The sequence below is a fragment of the Aspergillus thermomutatus genome, assembly GCF_002237265.1.
Source record: "Aspergillus thermomutatus strain HMR AF 39 chromosome Unknown NODE_54, whole genome shotgun sequence".
NCBI lineage: Eukaryota > Fungi > Ascomycota > Eurotiomycetes > Eurotiales > Aspergillaceae > Aspergillus > Aspergillus thermomutatus.
This window is the reverse complement of record NW_020798103.1, coordinates 1-19,807: the sequence shown is the minus strand read 5'-3', so window position 1 is coordinate 19,807 and position 19,807 is coordinate 1. Positions and strand designations below refer to the sequence as shown.

Below are 19,807 nucleotides of genomic sequence, written 5' to 3'. Positions count from 1 at the left end.
TTCAAATCGAGGTTTGATCCTTCTATGTGATTCTTGTCTAGAGCAGCGTCACCTTTGCATTAGGCATGGTCTGTATAGCAGTAAAAGCAACTGTGTGTAATAGTTTAAATGTATTGCCTTCTGTTCCAGGAATGACTTCTAAGCATTTGCTATGGAGACATTACAGAACTATATGTTCCTGTATTCCGGGCACCTCACATGTTTGAGCACAAATGAGCATTTTAAAGTATAGGACTCCGTTAGACGTAAAAAGCTAGGAGAAGACTGGAAGCAAATTTCTTTTTTTTCAATTGTTTGGCCATGTTTTGCCAACACCCATGGCATGAATAATGCCATCCTCATGGCAGTTGTTCTTGACCATAAACAGCTGTCTGAGTAAGCTGGATGACATAATAATCACGTGCCCCAAAGGCAAGCCACGCGGCTCTCCGAGAGCGCCAAGTGCATCACCAGTTGAGCAATCCATAGCTGCCTCTAGCCAGCGGCGCTGTTCTTCCCGTCATTTCTTGCCATTTTCTATCGTTAAGAGACGGTTTGTCGCAACTATATATTTAAACACGAAGTCCTTGCGCCATACCCGTCCCTGTGGTGGAAAGAACCTGCTGCAGGCAGTGACGCTTTCACCATGGCTCCGAGGGACACCTTTTTCCGCTCGTCTGATATGAGCTTGACGCAGCTCTATATCGCCAATGAAATCGGACGAGAGGTTGTTAGTGCTTTAGGAGAACTTGGTCAGGTTCAATTCCGAGATGTAAGTTGTGCCGTATCTGGCTGAGGTTGCTTGAGTAGATGAGATACAGGTGGCTGATTTGGATATCTACAATAGCTTAACCCCGACACCAATGCTTTCCAGCGGACTTTCACCAAGGAGATTCGTCGGTTGGATAATGTGGAGAGACAACTGCGTATGTATTCCGTCCTGTGAGAGGGTAAATGCGTCGCGAAGATACTGGCGGCGGTGGTGGTGGCATCTGGCTGAACATGCATGACTTCTTGGCAGGCTATTTCCATGCGCAGATGGGCAAGGCAGGAATCCCGATGAGATCTTCCACCGAATTCTCCGATACGTTGGCAGCTCCCCTGGCTTCGGAAATCGATGAACTCGCCGAGCGGAGTGAGAGCCTCGAGCAGAGAATCGCCTCGCTGAACGATAGCTACGAGACCCTGAAGAAGCGCGAGGTTGAGCTTACGGAGTGGCGGTGGGTTCTCAGAGAGGCCGGCGGCTTCTTTGATCGCGCTCATACGCATACGGACGAGATCCGCCAGTCGTTCGATAACGATGAAGCTCCGCTGCTGCGGGATGTTGAACACCAACCTAGCCGTGGACCGAATGGCGATGCCCAGGCTCAGCAGTCGTTCCTTGAGATGAACATTGGGTTCGTGGCCGGTGTTATTCCCCGGGATCGTATTGGTGCCTTTGAGCGGATTCTTTGGCGAACTCTGCGTGGTAACCTGTACATGAACCAGTCGGAGATCCCCGAGCCGATCATTGACCCGACTACCAATGAGGAATCGCACAAGAATGTCTTTGTGATCTTCGCTCATGGGAAGCACATCATTTCGAAGATCAGGAAGATTTCCGAATCTCTTGGTGCTTCGTTGTATGGTGTTGATGAGAACAGCGAGCTGAGAAGGGATCAGATTCATGAAGTTAACACCCGGCTGAGTGATGTGGGCAACGTTTTGCGCAACACCAAGAACACCCTGGATGCAGAGCTTACTCAGATTGCCCGCTCCCTTGCGGCTTGGATGATCATTGTCAAGAAGGAGAAGGCCGTGTACGATACGCTCAACAAGTTCTCCTATGACCAAGCGAGAAAGACTTTGATTGCCGAGGCGTGGTGCCCGACCAACTCCCTGGCGTTGATCAAGTCGACTCTGCAAGACGTCAATGACCGCGCTGGACTGAGCGTGCCTACCATTGTCAATCAGATTCGGACGAACAAGACCCCGCCTACCTATGTCAGGACGAACAAGTTTACCGAGGCCTTCCAGACCATTGTCAATGCCTACGGTATTCCTAAGTACTCGGAAGCAAACCCTGGACTGTACACCGTCGTCACATTCCCTTTTCTGTTCGCTGTTATGTTTGGTGATTTCGGTCACGGTGCTTTGATGGCAATGGCCGCTGCTGCTATGATCTTCTGGGAACGAAAGTTGCAGAAGACGAAGCTCGACGAGTTGACCTACATGGCCTTCTATGGTCGTTACATCATGTTGATGATGGGTCTTTTCTCTATGTACACCGGCTTGATCTATAACGATGTCTTCTCCAAGTCTTTCACTGTCTTTCCTAGTCAGTGGCAATGGCCTGATAACATCAAGAAGGGACAGACAGTTGAGGCTTCGTTGAAGGCCGGCTATCGTTACCCGTTCGGTCTGGACTGGAATTGGCACGAGGCTGAGAACTCTCTTCTCTTTACCAACAGTATGAAGATGAAGATGAGTATTATTTTGGGTTGGGCACACGTAAGTGATATTCTGCTGCTTGTCAAGAGAGTCTGACTGACGCTGACTTTCCTAGATGACATATGCGCTTTGCTTGCAGTATATCAACGCGCGGCATTTCAAGTCAAAGGTCGACATTATTGGCAATTTCATTCCCGGCATGATCTTCTTCCAGTCAATCTTTGGTTACCTTGTTCTCACCATCGTCTACAAATGGTCTGTCAACTGGGACGCCAGGGGCCAGTCTCCTCCAGGTCTTCTGAACATGCTCATTTTCATGTTCCTCTCTCCCGGAACTGTGGAAGAGCAGCTGTACAAAGGCCAAGCCGGTGTCCAGGTTGTGCTGCTGTTGCTCGCTGTTGTTCAAGTCCCAATCATGCTCTTCTTCAAGCCATTCTACCTTCGCTGGGAACACAACCGTGCTCGTGCTCTGGGATACAGAGGCCTTGGGGAGCAGTCCCGTGTGAGTGCGCTGGAGGATGACACTGATATGAACGGTGGAGTCTCGGGGCCCCGCGATAGCATGGCCAGCGACGGTGAAGGCGTGGCGATGATTGCTGAAGACCTCGGCGACGAAGAGCATGAGGAATTTGACTTTTCTGAAATTATTATCCACCAGGTCATCCACACCATCGAGTTCTGTCTCAACTGCATCTCCCACACCGCTTCATACCTCCGTCTGTGGGCTCTCTCGCTCGCTCACCAGCAGCTTTCGATCGTCTTGTGGGACATGACCATCGGCGGTGCCTTTGAGCAGGAGTCGCCTACCATTCGCGTTATCATGATTGTCGTCACCTTCTATATGTGGTTCACACTGACCATTGCCATTTTGTGTGTCATGGAGGGTACAAGTGCAATGCTTCACTCCCTTCGTCTACACTGGGTCGAGGCCATGAGCAAGCATTTCATGGGTGATGGCATACCCTTCGCTCCTTTCAGCTTCAAGACTCTTCTTGAAGAAGATCCAGTTGACTAAACTGGGTTGTACATTCTTTTTTTTTGTCTTTCTTTATAGACCCATAGCTGTATCTGGAGAAATCAATTGAATCTAGATGTCATTGATACTGTGACTTTCTTTTGCTCGGACCTTGTATATTTTCACGGCTAGTATTTTCACAGCTAGTATACTCCAGACACAAATAACGCCTGTGGGGTGCACATATAGTTGACTGCCCCCCAGTCAAATAAACAACGAGTAAATGGGTTATAGACTGCTGCCCACGTAGTGTGGGACTTTTGAGTTCAAAATGACTATAGTCTCCAGATAGGAGCGCGCAGCCTACATCTTTTGTTCCTTGTTTTAACTTCAACATGTCATGTCGTGCATTTGGATTATATTCTTTTATTTGCGAGTTTAATTACAATACTCCATACATGCAGATCATTTAGTCCAACGCCAATGGTCAGGCTATTGCAGAAACCCGAAAACTCCTTCCCGACATCGATCGTTCCAGCGAGGATATATTGCACTCATTTCTTGTGCTTGTTGTAGGTGTCGATGACCTTCTGCACTTCATCCTTCGAGCCAAGGAACACGCCGCTGCGGTCGTGGATGTGCTCGGGAACGACCTCGAGAAGACGCTCGGCGCGGGAGTTGATGGCGAGACCGCCGGCATTCTCGAACAGCATGGCCATAGGCGCGCACTCGTACAGGATACGCAGCTTGCCCTTGGTGCTCTTCTTGTCGGCGGGGTAGGCGAAAATGCCGCCGTACAGCAGGGTGCGGTACGCGTCAGCGACCATGCTGCCGATGTACCGGGCGCTGTAGGGCGTCTGGCCCTCGCCGGGGTATTTGAGGGAGTGGAAGTACTCGTTGACCCAGTCGTCCCAGTACATGCTGTTACCCTCGTTGACGGAGTAGATGGCGCGCTTGGCGGGGAGCTGCATGTTGGGGTGGGTCAGGATGAACTCGCCCAGGGAGTTTTCCATGGTGAAGCCGTTGACGCCGCCGTTGCGCATGGTGATGACGAGCTGGGCGGAGGCGCCGTACATGGTGAAACCGGCGGCGACCATCTCGGTACCGGCGCGCAGGAGGTCGTTGGCCGTCACTTTCTTGTTGGGGCCGAGGACCTCGTCGGGGAGCTTGAAGATGCCGAAGATGGTGCCAACCGAGACGCCAGCGTCGAGGTTGGATGAGCCGTCGATGGGGTCGCAGACGACGGCGTAGCGGGCGTTGGGGTGCTCGTCGAGTACGATCGCCTCTTCCTCCTCTTCTGAGACGAGTATACGGCACTTGCCGGAGCCTCTCATGGCGGAGACAAAGATGTCATTTCCGATCACGTCCAGCTTCTTCTGGTCATCGCCGGTTGTGTTTGACGAGCCCGCCAGACCGGTCAGGTTGATCAATGACGCACGACGGATATAGTAGGCAATAGACTTGAAAGCGAACTGAAGAGCATGGCAGAGCAATCTGTTCGCAGCCATGGCAGTGTGATTAGTTTCGGCACATAGTGATTCGTCTCAACAGACCGTGAAAGGGTCAAACTCACGTGAAGTCACCGGTGGCTTCAGGCACCTTGACCTGCTCTTCAGTGAGGAATCGTGTGAGGGTGATGATATCTGGGTTGATGTTCTCCTGGCCCACAGCGCCGTTGTTGCCGTTCGAAGACATTCTGGATGTGGAAGGATGTGGTGGTGTATAGGACAGAGGAGAGAATTGACACGATGCTAGAATAAGTTCTGAAGGGGAACAGAACCAGTGTAAGTCAACGTACAACCTCGGTTCGACGGAGAAACAAGGAGAGTTCTAGCAGAACTACAGCGGGAGAACGAACCTCTACAAGACTGTGAGGCAAATCGTGATAAGAGACGATTGGTGGCAATGGAATGGAATTGAATTGAATTGAGATGCGAGAGATAGGTTAAGAATGGTAGCAATGGAAATAATCTATCAGCTCGACACCAGAGAGGACCCGGTTCGCCCCTTCTTATAGAGCAGAGGGTACTCCAGGACCAGAAGCAATAATTCTTTGCCGGTGGATCACAAGGAACGTCAGACCCCCCGCGGATAACAGGGCAGAACCGGTCGCATCTGATTTGACGCAATCGTCCTCTGAGTATTTCTCCCTTAGTCAGAAGAACCAAATGGTCAATCCGTACGTAAGGTATCCATCAGAGTTCCATTATTCTGTGGATGTTCAGCAAGGTCGACCTGATCGTCATGGTTTTCGTCATTACCCGTCAAGAGACCCCCGCAGTCCCCCGCTCTATTCCTCTTCGGGAAACTTGCCGGCTTTTCTTCTTCCTCTGTCCGAGTCGCCCCGATATTCCCCGCGCTCTTGATAGTTGATGCATAATGTAGTCGATTAAGGTATCTCCTAGATAGTACAGAGTACGGAGTGGTATCTGGAGTCTCGGCCCATACTGTTACCAGCCGACACTGCACTACTTCAGTGAGCCAGCCGATGCTATGCGCCTGGAGGAACATCTGCTTTATCCGCTGGCAAATTGATCATTCTGACAGTTACTAAGGAGATACCATGTTCTGTATTGACATCAGTAGTTCTCCCCAGAAAATCCCTCTCAATAGTAAGTGGGTTCAGAGGGTCAGCAGATTCGCAAATTTGATAATAATGCCTCGAGTTTGAGACTATTCGAGTCTCGCCCGGTCCGACTCCTAAGAGCTATTTCTGGCACCCGAATTGAGGAAGGTCATGCGGCCGGAATAAAGAAAGTCCTCCATTGATGAGCGTGGATTCTCAAGATCAGCTGACTGGCAGATTATGTAATCCCTATCTTGTTCCTAGTCATGCTCTAACCCACTCCAGACTAGCGCACTCGGTAAAATTAGCTCCAGTGGATGGAGCTTGAAAAAGTTCGAAACAGATTTTCCTCCGAGACTTTTTCTACTCACAACAACAACCTTACAACATCAACAGTATTCTGGCATCATCGATGTGCGATGGCTTTTCCTCTTAATGAATGAGGAATTGCTTTAAGCGATGTTATACATTACTTCTCTGGATTGTTCATCTCACCTTTTTGTGTGCTGACTTGACTGGTTCTCAGACATCATGTGGCCTGGTGAGTTCTGATCATTCCCTCCCTCCTCCCTAGCATGATGAAACCTACAACCTTTTTTTCAAACTAGAGTCTTTGACCCCTTCTGGGAATGAAAACTCGGTTTTTGCACGTCAGTCTGATGCTGCTTGCAATAACTTCATTAGTCCATTGGCCAATTGGTTTTGCAGTGTGCTAATATTCGATTTAGGACTGACAATCTCTGCTTAGCTCTACAAGGTGTTTCGATTCATCCTCGGACAATGGTATGTAACTCTATTTTCCTTGAAACCTGCCTTGATCACTATCACATGATGCTTTCGTATTTATATACGCTGGAAATTACCGACTGAGACCTTCGGGTCCTCGACGATATCAAATGGCTATTTCTGATGATATTCCCATGCACCTTTGTCTCTTATCACTGCCTATTAGCTGGCTGTACGCTGACAGCAACTAGTTTTGGAAAACAGAAGATGGCTTGAGTAGTACTTAGTGCCGGTAAGCCCTTCCGGCTTTTGTGCAACCCCCAAATTCGATGATGAAGCGGCACTGGGCTCCGACGGCGTTGAAAAAACGTCCGGTTCTTGATGGATATGCCTCTTTGCGGCAGGCCTAGAAAACCTCGCCCACTGATACCTTCACGTTGTGATATCTTCTGCTTCGACCTAATTCTCAGCATAATACTGATTGTTATGGTTAGAATGTAGTCACTAGGATGCACAGCTGTCTGCTTGCACTTTCCAACTAGGTAAATACTTGGTACTTTTCTTATGATGTTCCCCCCCCTACACCGTGATGATTCCCTAGATGACGAGTCTTATTCGAGTTATCGATGCAGACAACATCCTTTTTTTACCATTCATGCATTTCTGACAAAATGTCTTCCTCGATGCTTCTTGGTCTTTGCTCCTATTACGCAGCTAATTCCTTGATAGGTCTAATCTCTACCTTTAGCAGACTTGAAGCTTCACTAACCCCTCGACGTGTGCGAAAAGATGGAAAGAGGTGTATGTAGGCACCCAATCTCCACATCCACCCTCACAATGATGAATCGACATATTATAAAAGACAAGCATATGTCCAAGTCGGCATCGCTGACCAAGACGATAATTGTCATGACTGATCAGTCGCAATACTTTGCTCATGTCTGTTGCGCATATCTAGCGTTCATGCTGACAAGTTGTTCGCTTAGTTGTGCCAATGTGTTTCCCTCCTGGGAAGTGTCGATCTCCAGTACCACTTGAAATCATATTTGACAGTAAGTTTCCTCATTTTCTTTCGTCTGTTCCCATCTAGAATGATGATTTACTTCTATTTAATCACGACGGTCAACATAATCATTCATTGATGACCACCGCCTGTGACAGGGCATGTATCTGACATCTGCCTTTTGCATATCAATCTAAGATGTTACATTGTCATGACTGGATGCTGACATTTCATCAGTACATAACAGGTCTCGTAAAGCTTTGCCCACTTGCTTAAGCCTGCACAGGTCCATCCTGCTCCCTCTAAATTGTTATCTTGCACATCATGAGGTCTTTCCAATACAAGCATCTTTGATTTCAGCAGTTCAGCCCCTGCGATATACTCAATGAAACAAAATATTTCTCTGTACATCTCCGTTTCAGCTAGTTATCATTCTTTATTTGTAGGACGATACTTGACAGTCGACATTATCCCCTTCGCATCATCCGCAGTCACCCGTGAGTGGGAGACTTGTCGATTTTTGGACGTCCCGAGGAAGATTTCACCTAGTCTGCGCTACCGCAACTTTAGTTTGTCCACAGACAATCTTATAGGATTCCGGACGACCCTAGGTGTGATAAGGAATCTCATTTGCTCATTGAGGTCACTCCTTGGCGTGGAGTGACGAGGATGTCGACCTGTGAGAGCACGCGATTTCGTTGCGATAAGCGCCAACACCACGCCGCGTGTGACAGACGTCCTCCGGCTGCATCTCATGGAGTCCTGAGAGTATCAGGTCAGAATCGCCATGCCGGATTCTGCAGACTCTTTGTAGTCTCGCTCACTCTGGCCGATGGATCCAAAGGTCCAGGTCTTTGATGTTATTTTTATCTCTTTCCCCAACAGTGGATCCGACGAGTTACGCCCGTTGAACAGCCGATTCGTCTCTCCCGTGCAAGCCTCCTCCGCGGCTGATGGCACTAAGTGTTGCAAATAATAGAAATCCGCATCACTTTCTCGCATCCTTCCATTGACCTGTCGCATTTGGTAGGTTTCAGGGTCTGTGTTCTCGCTCCTGATTCTGATCCTATTCTTGTGCGCGGCTTACAGCCATGGCCTCTTGTTTCGCTGCCATTTGATCTTCCTGCCAGTATGAATAGGTGCGCAGGCCCCTCTTGCATACTGTTCTTCTATGTTTTCCTTGTCCCTATCTCAAAGAAGGGCAATGGTACTGATTGGCGGCTGTCTATAGCTGGTTGTCTCCAAGTAATGCTGGTAACGGGCCGCCGCTGAATTCATATCCTCATTCCGGCTGGCCGTCGACTCACACCAGTACCAGCAATCAGCTATCCCCAAATCGCCGGGAACATGCTGTGCAGCCGCCACCTATAACGACCTCACTAGGAACTCATCAGGTCCAAGGACTTGGAGTCGCACTGAGTGCCGGCTACGCATCCACGCCCCTCTCGACGACATCACTATCCAGTCCATTTACTCAAGCCTACTCGCCTGCTGTTGCCTCACCTGGTGGCGCAATGTTAGGATCATCTCCCATGACGTCCAGACAGTACAATGTCCCTTATAATCCTCAGGATTGGGGGCCAGTGAGCGGTGCTACTTCAAATGCCGGACGTGCTACATATCCACAGGCGAATAGTATGCTTCGTATCGTGTCACATTCGCGACAGGCCCCAGGCCATTCAGGTCCGTACCATCTTACCCTTCACTTCATACGCCAGTTGTGGCTTTCTTTCGAAGTCAGTCCGAGGCGAACCAAGGTCTGACCTGTAAGTCTAATAGAAGACTCGTTATCACCGCCGCCCCCGCCTTACTCTCCTCCGAGCCAGCAACAGCAGCATCAACAGTCAAGAGAGCATGTGAATAGTGACAGCTCAAATAGAGGCTCCGTATCCCCATCCGCCGTGCCATCATATCGCGTTGAGCCACATGTTGAATATAGGCAACGAACCATTCCCCGAACTCGCCCCCTTTCGATGGTCAATACAGGCGATGCAGGGCACAGCAGGCACATGTCACTTCCCCCGCCTCCTCCACTACCGCAGGGTGCTACAGGATCGAGGTCATCGTCCCAGAGCCGCGTCGATACGTATTGCGATCGGACGTCCTTTGGTGCGGGGCAGAGACCGTCTATCGCCGTCTCTCAGGAGAGTCTGCAGTCTTCATCCTCGTCCAGTGAACATTACCATTTGTCTCCTACTCCTCAGTCTGATAATTTCACACGTGCACCAGCCTCCAAAAGAGCTGTTTCTGCAGGTCCCATGGTCGGCAGTGCCAGCTCTTCTAGAGCCACGAGTCAATCTCGCAGTCATTCACCATCGACGCGTGGCTGGGAGCCAGGCATGCCGCTCCCACCACCGCCTCCGGGGCCTCCTCCTCCTACCGCCAGGTCGCAAAGTGTGAGTGGCCTGTCAGAGACATCGGCGATGCGGAACTCGCAGGTCTTGACGCGAAGACGGCCGCCCCCTGTGATGGGAACAGGTTTGGATAGCATCCCACCAACTCCCGCCGGCTGGGTTGATGAAGGTTCGGGAGAGAGCAGACAAAGGCGGGATAGGGACCTCCCGAACATTGATACATCCAGCGCTACCCTATCTAATCGCGCGACCACTCGGTCAGAATCCAGGGATCCAAGCCATGCCCCCCAAAGTTCAGCCAACGGTGGTCTCTTTCGTAGTCCAGCTATTCGAGACCCAAGCGCCAAAGGTATTCGCGAGAGGCGCGTCGAACGCCGAAATAGACAGAGTCAGGTTTTTGATGATTTCAGCGCCGTCTCGAGCAGTAGCAATCCTTGGGCCGACGCGCTAGATCATGTGAAGCCTTCCGATCTCGTCCTTGACAACTCAAACACAATCCATGAAAATGGGCGACACCCCAATTCAACGAAGTTTACGCCTCGAAGCACCGCTAGCGCCGGCTCTGACGGGCAGCAACTTGTCACACGGTCGAGGGCATCCTCTACAGGTCTATTCTCAGGCCGTTCCTCCTTCTCCACTCCCAGAGCGGAACCCAGTCCGGCAGGGCCATCTCGGACCTTTGCGCAAACTCCGCCATTCTCACCTGACAACGAGAATATATCCCCAACATTTGCTAAGGCCGCAGCCTTGCAGGCTTTGCCACCAAAAGCTCTTCCAACACCCCCATTGCAATCCAGTCAAGACGTGAGACCATCGGCTCGGTTGACCCCCAGTGAGGAACGTCCGGTTTCTCACATATTGCACCTTCCTAACGACGCTTTGTCCACTGTCGCTCCGCTGTCTCCGCGACGCCTGGCAGCACAGCAAGGGTCGTCACTGGACTCTGTTCTCAGTCAGGATTTGGGGTTTATTCACGATGCCATGCAAAGACACAAAGAGTTCATCGAGAAGGAGGCCAGCGCTGTCAATGAGACGGAGGCCTTGAGAATTTTCGCGGATTTCATCATTGCCGAGTCTCAAATCAGACGAGAAAGATATGACAAAGTCTGGAACTCGGGCGCTTTCGACATTGAGGCAGCGCGCCGCAAGCTGTTTGAATTACCGCCAAAGCCAATTGTTGAACCCCAGGATAGCATTGCAGCAGTTGTATCCCATTCTCGGCGGCCTTCACAGGGGACACGAGCAGTGCCGCCATTAGACATACCTACGAGCCGCCCTGAATCTGCATGGTGGAGCAATTACAAGCCTTGTTTGTCTCCCATCGCCAGCATGAGTATGAGTAACGACGAGATGAGCTCCAGGGGCCGGGCCCCCAGTCGCTGGTGGGAGTCGAGGACTGGGTCAGAGAGCGAGGGCGGCGAACGAAAGGTTCAGCGATCAAAGCGAGAGTCAAAGTACATGGGAGTACCTCGGGAAGCTATGCAATGGGCGGAAGGGCAGGAGTTTTTCGGCGCGAGTCAACAAAGCTATGGATCAAATGCGACGAGTCAATACGCCGCTTGTGGACCCGACGAATATCCCCCTGAAAAAGTCGGATGGCATGAAGAGCAAGAGCCTGCTCCCTCGGGCTTCCCGAGCTCTGCGCCACGTCATGGAATTGGACGGACGAGGGAAGTCCAGAAATTGGATGTCTCGAGATTGATTACTTTACCACCACCTTATCCACGGCATCATCCTGCTGTCAACAACAGCCACCCAGACCTTGTTGCATACCGAACGCTGGTGCGATCAATCGGCGATCTTTCTGAAATCAAAGCAACAAGACAGCGGCATCAATCCGAAGTGGAACGCTTATTAAAAGGTCATCGGGAGACAGTTGATGAAGGTCGCCGACAGTTCAAAGCCAACATTCAAAGCCAGATCCAGCAGGGTAGTATAACCTTCGCGGAGGCCGCCGAGGCTGAAGCCGCTCTGATCGAAGAAGAAAATCGACTTGAAAGGGAATTGGTAAAGAAAGAGCTGGATACGTACCAAGAGTCGGTCATGAACCCGATACATGCTATTCTAACGGACCGAATCAACCGAGCTACCGCTTGCATTGACGAATTGATCGGAAAGTTGTTTGATGATGCGCAGCACGAAACTCCTGACCAGACGCAGGAAGAGGGCGACGAGAAACCGGAATTGTTGGAGAAGCTTAAACAGCTGAAATGGCTGTTCGAAGGCCGGGAAGTGTTGCATCGGGAAGCGTACGACCTTGTTGGAGATCGCGATGAGAAGTATAAAGCCGTTGTCCTGCTACCATATAGACAAAAGGGAAACGAGGACAAGATCCGCGAGACCAACGCCTTCTTTGCCCAAGACGCTCTCCACCGCCGGGTGACGTACGAAGCGAAAGCACTGTCCCGCCTCGAATCTTTCCTAAGTGTAATCGAGGAGAATGTGGTTCGGGGTGTCGAGGTGCAGCTATCAGCCTTCTGGGACATTGCACCGTCTCTGCTGGCTCTGATCCAACAAATTCCGAACGAACTTCGTGGCTTTCAGATCCAGATTCCTGCCAAAGAGTTTGAAGAGAACCCAAGTTACCACGAGCACCCGCTACAGTACCTCTACACGCTCCTGTCACACGCAGAGAAATCCAGCTATCAGTTCATCGAATCCCAAATCAATCTGTTTTGCCTGTTGCACGAAGTCAAGTCTGCTGTGATGGGAGCCAACTGTAAGCTCATGGAGGCCCAACGTATCCGCCAGGGCGAAGCAGAGGATGATGTGCGGCGTGAAATGCAAGAATCCCGCGCAGATGAGGAGCGCGCTTTGACCAACGATCTGAAAGACAAAGTCGCTACAGTGGAAGGTCAATGGACTGAAGCTCTTGGGAGTCAGATACAGGACCTCCGAGAGCGCGTGAAGGCACACCTTGTGAATGAAAACGGCTGGGATGAATTGGAGCAGTTGGAAGAGGCATGAGACATCGGACACCTGCTCTCTCCTTCTTCATCCCTTTATCTACTTGTTTTGTTTTTACAAAGATACCCATATACGTTCGTTATGAGATATACATGACCAGAAGCTACAATGAAGAACATTATTATTATTATCAATCTGACCTTTTCCAGTGGTGTGTCGACCAGTCCGTACTGTGGTGTCCACTTTCTTTCCCCGTTCACATCACGTGATCGCTTGGCTTCTAGAGCTTTCCTTTTGAATCTGCTCAGTTTCGAAGTTTTTCCCACTTCTGTTGCACTCCCGAGGGCAGACTGTATTAATAACCACCCCTCCCCCATAACGGTATTCCCCTCTCAGCCTCTCTAGATCAGCACCTCTCAGCAGTAAGAAAGATTAATTGATCTACGTCTTCTGCAGCGTCCTTAATTCTGGACCTCGTCTGCTTGTCACTGTGAGTTACTCTTCCCACCTTCCCCCCTCACCTTTGGCCCTATCGTTTGCATGGCCATTGAACCTCGCAAACGATGTGAGATTCGCTTCATATGATGAGATATCATAGCTGGCACCAGTCAGACGGGGTGGTTAACAACCATTTCCACTGCTGATTAGCTCTGGTCCGGGAACGCTACCCGAGATCCCTGACAAGGAAGCACTCATTTTGCATTATTATCTTCGCTCAGCTCACGTCAATTGCCTGACAATGGTTGCTAATGTGATTGCTCTGCAGAACCTAGTAACTCGAAAAATTAGCTTGTTGTTTCGCCACCGCGAGCGCATCGTTCTCATACCAAGAGCTTCCAGCCACAAAAGATCATCATGGTCCTTCACAACCCCAACAACTGGCACTGGGTGAATAAGGATGCCTCTGCTTGGGCCAAAAACTATTTGAAAGAGAAGCTTTGCGCGCTGTCCGTTGAGGAAGATGGCGTCTCCGCGAAGATTTCGAACATACTGACTATGGATGGCGACGTAGACGTCAGCCAGAGAAAGGGCAAGGTCATCACTTTGTTCGATGTCAAGTTACAGCTAGAGTACGAAGGTTCGTAAGACTCTTGCGGTTTAGCTATCCCGAGAGTGTCACTAATAGCTCCCCCATAGGTAAGACGAAGGACGAGGAGTCCGTTAGTGGCACCATTACTATTCCTGAGGTTGCCCACGACACGGAGGAGGATGAGTACGTCGTATGTGTCCCACCTGCCCTATCTCAGGACCACTGGCTTCGTAGTTCGAGGAGTTAACAAATGCTCGTGCTGTAGTTTGAGATCGAGAACTACTCGGATTCCGCCTCCAAGCAACCGGTGAAGGACCTCGTTCGTTCGAAGGTCGTTCCTCAAATAAGACAAGAGCTTGTCAAGCTTGCTCCCGCTCTGATCGCCGAGCACGGAAAGGACATCCAACATGCTCCTGGCGTTAACCCTTCCAGCGGTTTCGCTACACCAGCCTCCTATCCCCAGACTTCCAAGAGTGCTAGCCCTGCTCCCCAGACTACTACCACCACCACCACCAACAAGGTCGCTGTCAACACCACCACTGTCACTGCCTCGGATGAGTTCCGTACCACCGCTGAGGAGCTGTACATCACCTTCACTGATCCTCAACGTATCGCGGCTTTCACCCGTGGAGCACCTCGTCAATTTGACGGCGCGCAAGTTGGTGGGAAGTTCTCCATCTTCGATGGCAATGTCAATGGAGAATTTGTGAAGCTCGACAAGCCTAAGCAGATCGTCCAGAAATGGCGCCTGGCACAGTGGCCTGAAGGCCACTTCAGCACTCTCGAGATCAACTTCGATCAAAACGACGTTGATGCCGTCACCCAGATGCGTGTCAGCTGGACCGGCGTCCCTGTCGGCCAGGAAGATGTGACCAAACAGAACTGGGACGTCTACTACGTCCGCAGCATCAAGCAGACTTTCGGGTATGTCATTCTTCCCAGCTACAACACATCCAATTGCTTCCTTACCATATCCTCTCAGATCCCATTCTACATCTTGGAGACAGTTGCTGATTGCTTTGCTTGTTCTTTTCATCGGTATAGGTTTGGCACTATTCTCTGATCGCATCCATCGAATTCTGGAAACCACGTATTAAATAGTACTTGCCGATTGGGGTTTGAAGGCATCGAAGACCGTGCCTTCAGCAGCACGCCAGGGCGTGACTCGTATTGTGGGCTGGCATGGCCTTTTGTATCTCAAAGCAGGCATTTGAAGCCTTTTGATCGCAGCCCCTTAATCATTTGGACCCTCGCTCATTCACACCCATGAGGGTATAGCTCGATGATGTTACGATAGAAAGTGAGATGATCACATCAATGTACAGACGAATTAGAATTCAATTTTCAGTCTAAGCAACGCCGATTATAATCATCATGATATAGCTCTATTTTCCTTCTGTATTATCTCCAGAGTTCTGAACTTTTTCGATCGTGAAGAGTATTTTCATGATTTTAGAGGTCTAATGATTTCATACAAAGAGAGGAAGCTTAGAGGGTCTTCTCGATCATCTCAATGCCGTATTCCTCCTTGAGAGTCTTGAGAAGAGGCTCGCAGATATCCCAGGTCATGGGGGCGAGGACACCCTAAATTGAAGCACACGGTCAAATCAGTCTCTGCTAGTCAACTTGAAACGGGAAAGAATGTAGAAGACTCACCTTCTGGCTGATGGTGCCATCGAGGACCAGCTTGACCGCAACACCGCAGGGGACACCGACGGTCTTGGCCATGGCGGAGTAACCGTTTGGCTCACCGTACTCTACAAGCGTGCTGGTTCTGGTCTCCTTGGAGCCGTCCTTGTGCTCAATACCGAACCTGTGCTGCAGCATGACCATGTCCCTCTCGCCGGGGCCGTACTGCATCTTGCGCTCGAGAGTGGCGCAGAGAGTGTCGAGGGGGTTACCGCGGGGGGTGATCTGCTCGTCGGAGAAGAGGCCGATCCAGCGAAGGCCGGAGATGAGGCGGTTGCGCTCGTCGTTGTCGGCGAAGGTGGTCTTGGAGGCGATGGCCCACTCCAGGTCCTTCTCGTCCGAGGAGGTGGCGCCCAGGATCTTCTGCGTGGCCTCTTTCCAGGGGATGGGGGAGTTGAGGTACTCCTGGGCCTCGTCGCTGAGAAAACCAATGTCCACCAGCACCTTGATCATCTCGGGGAAGCCTTGGTAGCGCAGGGTACCACGGATGATGGTCTGGGCCTCGGGGATCTGGTAACGCTCGCGGTAGGGGCAGGAGTCACGGTTGGGGTAGGCGACGAAGGCGTAGCCGGGGTAGATGTAGTAAGGTTTGGCGGTAGCCATGAGGTCGGGGCCGGCAACGCTGAACTCCTTGCCATCCTTGTAGAACTTGGCGGCGTTTCTGAGAGCGAGAAGAACACCACGGCTGGACCACGAGAACTTGTAACCCAGCGGGTTGTCAGAGCACTCGGGGGCAGGGAGACCACCACAGTAGGAGAGGAAAGAAGTGATCTTACCACCCTCGGCGTGTACCTCGGAGATGGTCTTGACAGCGTACAAGTGGTCGATACCCTAGGAGCAGAGTCAAAAAGACAACTCAGATCCCAACAGAATAAGGCAATGTGGATGCAGAACATACCGGGTCTAGACCAATCTCGTTCATAACTGTGATACCGGCCTTCTTGCATTCCTCGTCCAACTCCATCATGGCAGGGGAGACGTATGAGGTGGTAACGACATGCTTCTTTGTGCGGATGGCGGACTTGATGACAAGGGCGTGGAAGGTGTAGGGAATCAGGGAGATAGCAAGGTCAACCTGCTCGAGAGCCTTGTCCAGAGCAGCAGCATCGTTGACATCGAGGGCAATGGCCTTGGTGTTGGGGAAGCCTTCGCAGAGGTTTTGGGCACTCTCAAGGGTTCTGCAAGCTGTGAATCATAGGAAAGAAACACTTTTGTCAGTCTATGCGAATCAAAATTCTGTGATGCGATTGAGATGTCTGCGATCTTTCCCAGCTTCATCTGATTAAGCCAGCTGGCTGCGACTGGTGCAGTGGGCATCATGAAAGGTGTATGCAACCTCAGAGCAAAAAAAGGAGTTATATTAGCATTGTGTATACGTACCAACAGTGACATGCACATCAGCCTTGCTGAGAACCTCAACGGTGGGCTTGGTGACTACCAGTCTATCAGCCAAAAAAGTCCAATGTGAATGCGGGGCTCCATGTCTCCCGAGCGATGACACAGATCAGGAGTAAAAGAGTCATACCGAAGCCTGAGCCCAGAAGAAGGACCTTGGATCCAGCAATTTGCTTGACCATTATGGCGATTGATGACAATTGAATGCAGGATAGGTGAATTGAGTTCAAGACAGTGAAAAATTACTTGTGCTTCCAGCGTTTCTTTCCCACCACTTCCCCGCCGTCCCTCTGTGGAGTGAGTCATGTGTAGTCACGTGTACTCCATATTTCGGCGATAAGAGCTGCGGTATCGGAGGCTTCGTCTCCAGATATATACGGCTCTTGCGATGAAGTTCACTTTCCATAGGCAGATGTATTCGTAGTGGTTATTATTTTAGTATCAGGTCGGCTATTTGCTAATATATACAAGTCGATCATACTTTGGTATAATGATATACCCTAGGAAAAAAACTCCAGACTCCCAGCTGCCCTATGCAATGGCCTCATCATTTACAAGCCCTTGACCTTCCCACTGGAATTGACTTCGGCATCAGAAACTTCAGTGATGTCACCATCAAAGTTTCCTTCAGCGTCGGGGTTCTTTTTTGACTTAGAGATCCTCCTTTGCCAGCCGAGAAGGACAGGCAGGAAATGCCACAGATCGAATTCGGGCCACAGGACATCTAGGAAGACAATCTCCGTCTCCTCATCGCATTGCCAGAGCATGAAGTCACTAAGACGTTCCACTCCAGATGTTCGGACCAGTAGATCAAGTGGGGGGTTGCCCTTGGTCAACATGTGATCTGTTAGTGTCTGACGAGTGATGGTTTCTGGTGACTGAAAGACTATCTTTTCCGATTCCGATGAGTTTCCTGACTCTAGAGCCTTCCCGTTCGCCGCGTCCTGGTGCACACCGAGATGTAGGGTTGTTGAGGAGGAGAACCCGGAACCCGCTTCATAGACCTTGTTTGGACCTTCACTTCTATTATTTGCATCTTCTCCTTGGGCTGATGATACGGAAGCAGATTCATTATCGCTGTTGGTATCTTGTTCCACCTTCGCACTCTGTGCTTGAGCACGGATGTTGAGCGCAATGTGAGTCTCGGAAAATGGTGTTCGCGCGGAAGAGCTTGAGCGGATGGATCTCAAGGGCTTGCTGTAATCAGCCACAGTATCGCGAATAGCGCCGGTGATTTCGTCTCGCGAGGTATACGGGAAACAGATGTTAAGGACACGTTCACCATTGCGGCTGGTCATTCCCACAGCTCGGTTCACCGCTTCAAGAACGTCGGGCTTCAACAAGTCCAAGCGACCCAGCACTCGGACCCTTGCTCCGTAGCGATCCAAAAGATCTCCGTGTTGTGCCATTTGTTGCAATTTCACTTTGGCCATATCCATCAATGCATCCACCTCGAACTTTGAGCGGTTGAAGTTCTCGATACTAAAGGCATAGATCGTCACAACTTTCACACCACATTTGTAGCAGACTTCGAGGATCTAGCGAATAATGACGGATTGTCAGTACCAGACCAATGACAGCAGACCTTTTAAAAACCGGGTGTTCGCTTTTGTAGCAACAGGCAAATCTTTTGAAAGGGGCGGCTTACCCTTGCCAGAGCCTCAAATCCCAGATTATGTCCCTCTACAGTCTCAATGCCATGTGATCTTGCAAATCTCCGATTTCCATCCATAACAAATGCAATGTGCTGTGGAACCGGCCCTTGCTTGAGCGCTCCGATCAATAGCTCGCGCAGTCTGTCTATGATGAACTCGGCAGGAGGAGACGCGAGGAACCAATTCCGGAGCTTCGATAGGTGCATTGACGTAGCCATGGTGAATCGTGTAATTGATGATTCTGGTCGGAGGATCTTCTAGAAACGATGGCCGTGACTCCGGAGCACTGGCGAGGTTGGTGGAATCTCGCTCTTGCCGAACGAGCAGATGGAAGGAAGAGAGCGTCGTTAGCAAGAAGGAACAGTCCCCAATTTGTCGACACCACGAGAAACTGGAATTTAGACGCTGGCCTCTCACACGGAAACCGTCACCGACAAAGGACGATATGACAGGAAGAAGGTCTTATCTCGTAGGGCTGTGTCCATCAGGCTACACTATTTTTCTTGCCAACGCGGAATTATAGGTAGTACTAAATTTGGACGCAAGCGGGCGGTGGTTGTTGTCAGTTTAGGAGGCAAAACCGCCAAGCAAATGAGCAGACAGATAGCTAGCTGATCGACGGCTGTGAGCTGACAAGAACAGGACTTTAATCAATGCCAATAATGAGAAGGCCAGATCATCCAGTCCGCAAAAATGGTGGGTCAAAGACAGTGATGCACGGAGTATTCCACCGAGCACTCCTGGCCCACGTGTAAACTGTGGTCCAAAATTCTAATGTCCGAGGTCTTGGCCAGCTTATTCCGTTCATCAACAGCGGCAACGGCAAAGATATCCGCAGTAATGGATCTACTTCAGGAATCAGTGATGCCACCTGAATGGCTAACTCCTTTTTTGAGAACCTGACAGTGATCACCCGATTATATTAATGCGCCCGGTCCTGGCTAAGAGTCGATGCCATCAATATAGCGCCTGAAAGACGAAGCAGGAAGACTAACGTAATCAACCACCGAACCGCGGATACCACCGAACCGCGAATTTTCGCCGCTCCCAAGATATTTTGAAACCTTTCAACCACTAACATCATTGAAGAAGACTTTTTTAAAGGATAAAATAACAGC

The 19,807-nt window shown here is 50.4% G+C and overlaps 6 protein-coding genes across 6 annotated transcripts; 3 read left to right on the top strand and 3 right to left on the bottom strand.

The window, feature by feature from the left end:
• Positions 1–625: 625 nt before the first annotated feature.
• Positions 626–3,424, top strand: VPH1 (H(+)-transporting V0 sector ATPase subunit a; the record flags this gene model as incomplete). Its single annotated transcript, XM_026756190.1, has 4 exons — positions 626–751; positions 827–905; positions 1,001–2,469; positions 2,525–3,424. The coding sequence occupies 4 exons, from the start codon at positions 626–628 to the stop codon at positions 3,422–3,424; spliced, it is 2,574 nt and encodes an 857-aa protein (XP_026615907.1).
• Positions 3,425–3,918: 494 nt separating this feature from the next.
• fbp1 (fructose 1,6-bisphosphate 1-phosphatase) lies at positions 3,919–5,059 on the bottom strand (the record flags this gene model as incomplete). The annotated part of the gene is made up of 2 exons (XM_026755973.1): positions 3,919–4,858; positions 4,938–5,059. The coding sequence occupies 2 exons, from the start codon at positions 5,057–5,059 to the stop codon at positions 3,919–3,921; spliced, it is 1,062 nt and encodes a 353-aa protein (XP_026615906.1).
• Positions 5,060–9,632: 4,573 nt separating this feature from the next.
• Positions 9,633–12,980, top strand: CDV56_101240 (uncharacterized protein; the record flags this gene model as incomplete). The annotated part of the gene is made up of 1 exon (XM_026754859.1): positions 9,633–12,980. The coding sequence occupies one exon, from the start codon at positions 9,633–9,635 to the stop codon at positions 12,978–12,980; it is 3,348 nt and encodes a 1,115-aa protein (XP_026615905.1).
• A 795-nt stretch (positions 12,981–13,775) lies between these two features.
• Positions 13,776–15,164, top strand: CDV56_100903 (AHA1 family protein; the record flags this gene model as incomplete). Its single annotated transcript, XM_026754522.1, has 5 exons — positions 13,776–13,998; positions 14,058–14,140; positions 14,216–14,874; positions 14,933–14,994; positions 15,052–15,164. 5 exons carry the CDS (start codon positions 13,776–13,778, stop codon positions 15,162–15,164), a joined length of 1,140 nt encoding a protein of 379 aa, XP_026615904.1.
• A 274-nt stretch (positions 15,165–15,438) lies between these two features.
• On the bottom strand, positions 15,439–17,216 carry lys9 (saccharopine dehydrogenase (NADP+, L-glutamate-forming); the record flags this gene model as incomplete). The annotated part of the gene is made up of 5 exons (XM_026754191.1): positions 15,439–15,534; positions 15,607–16,470; positions 16,538–16,824; positions 17,020–17,073; positions 17,165–17,216. The coding sequence occupies 5 exons, from the start codon at positions 17,214–17,216 to the stop codon at positions 15,439–15,441; spliced, it is 1,353 nt and encodes a 450-aa protein (XP_026615903.1).
• Positions 17,217–17,585: 369 nt separating this feature from the next.
• CDV56_100295 (undecaprenyl diphosphate synthase family protein) lies at positions 17,586–18,907 on the bottom strand (the record flags this gene model as incomplete). The annotated part of the gene is made up of 2 exons (XM_026753914.1): positions 17,586–18,572; positions 18,683–18,907. 2 exons carry the CDS (start codon positions 18,905–18,907, stop codon positions 17,586–17,588), a joined length of 1,212 nt encoding a protein of 403 aa, XP_026615902.1.
• Positions 18,908–19,807: the final 900 nt, after the last annotated feature.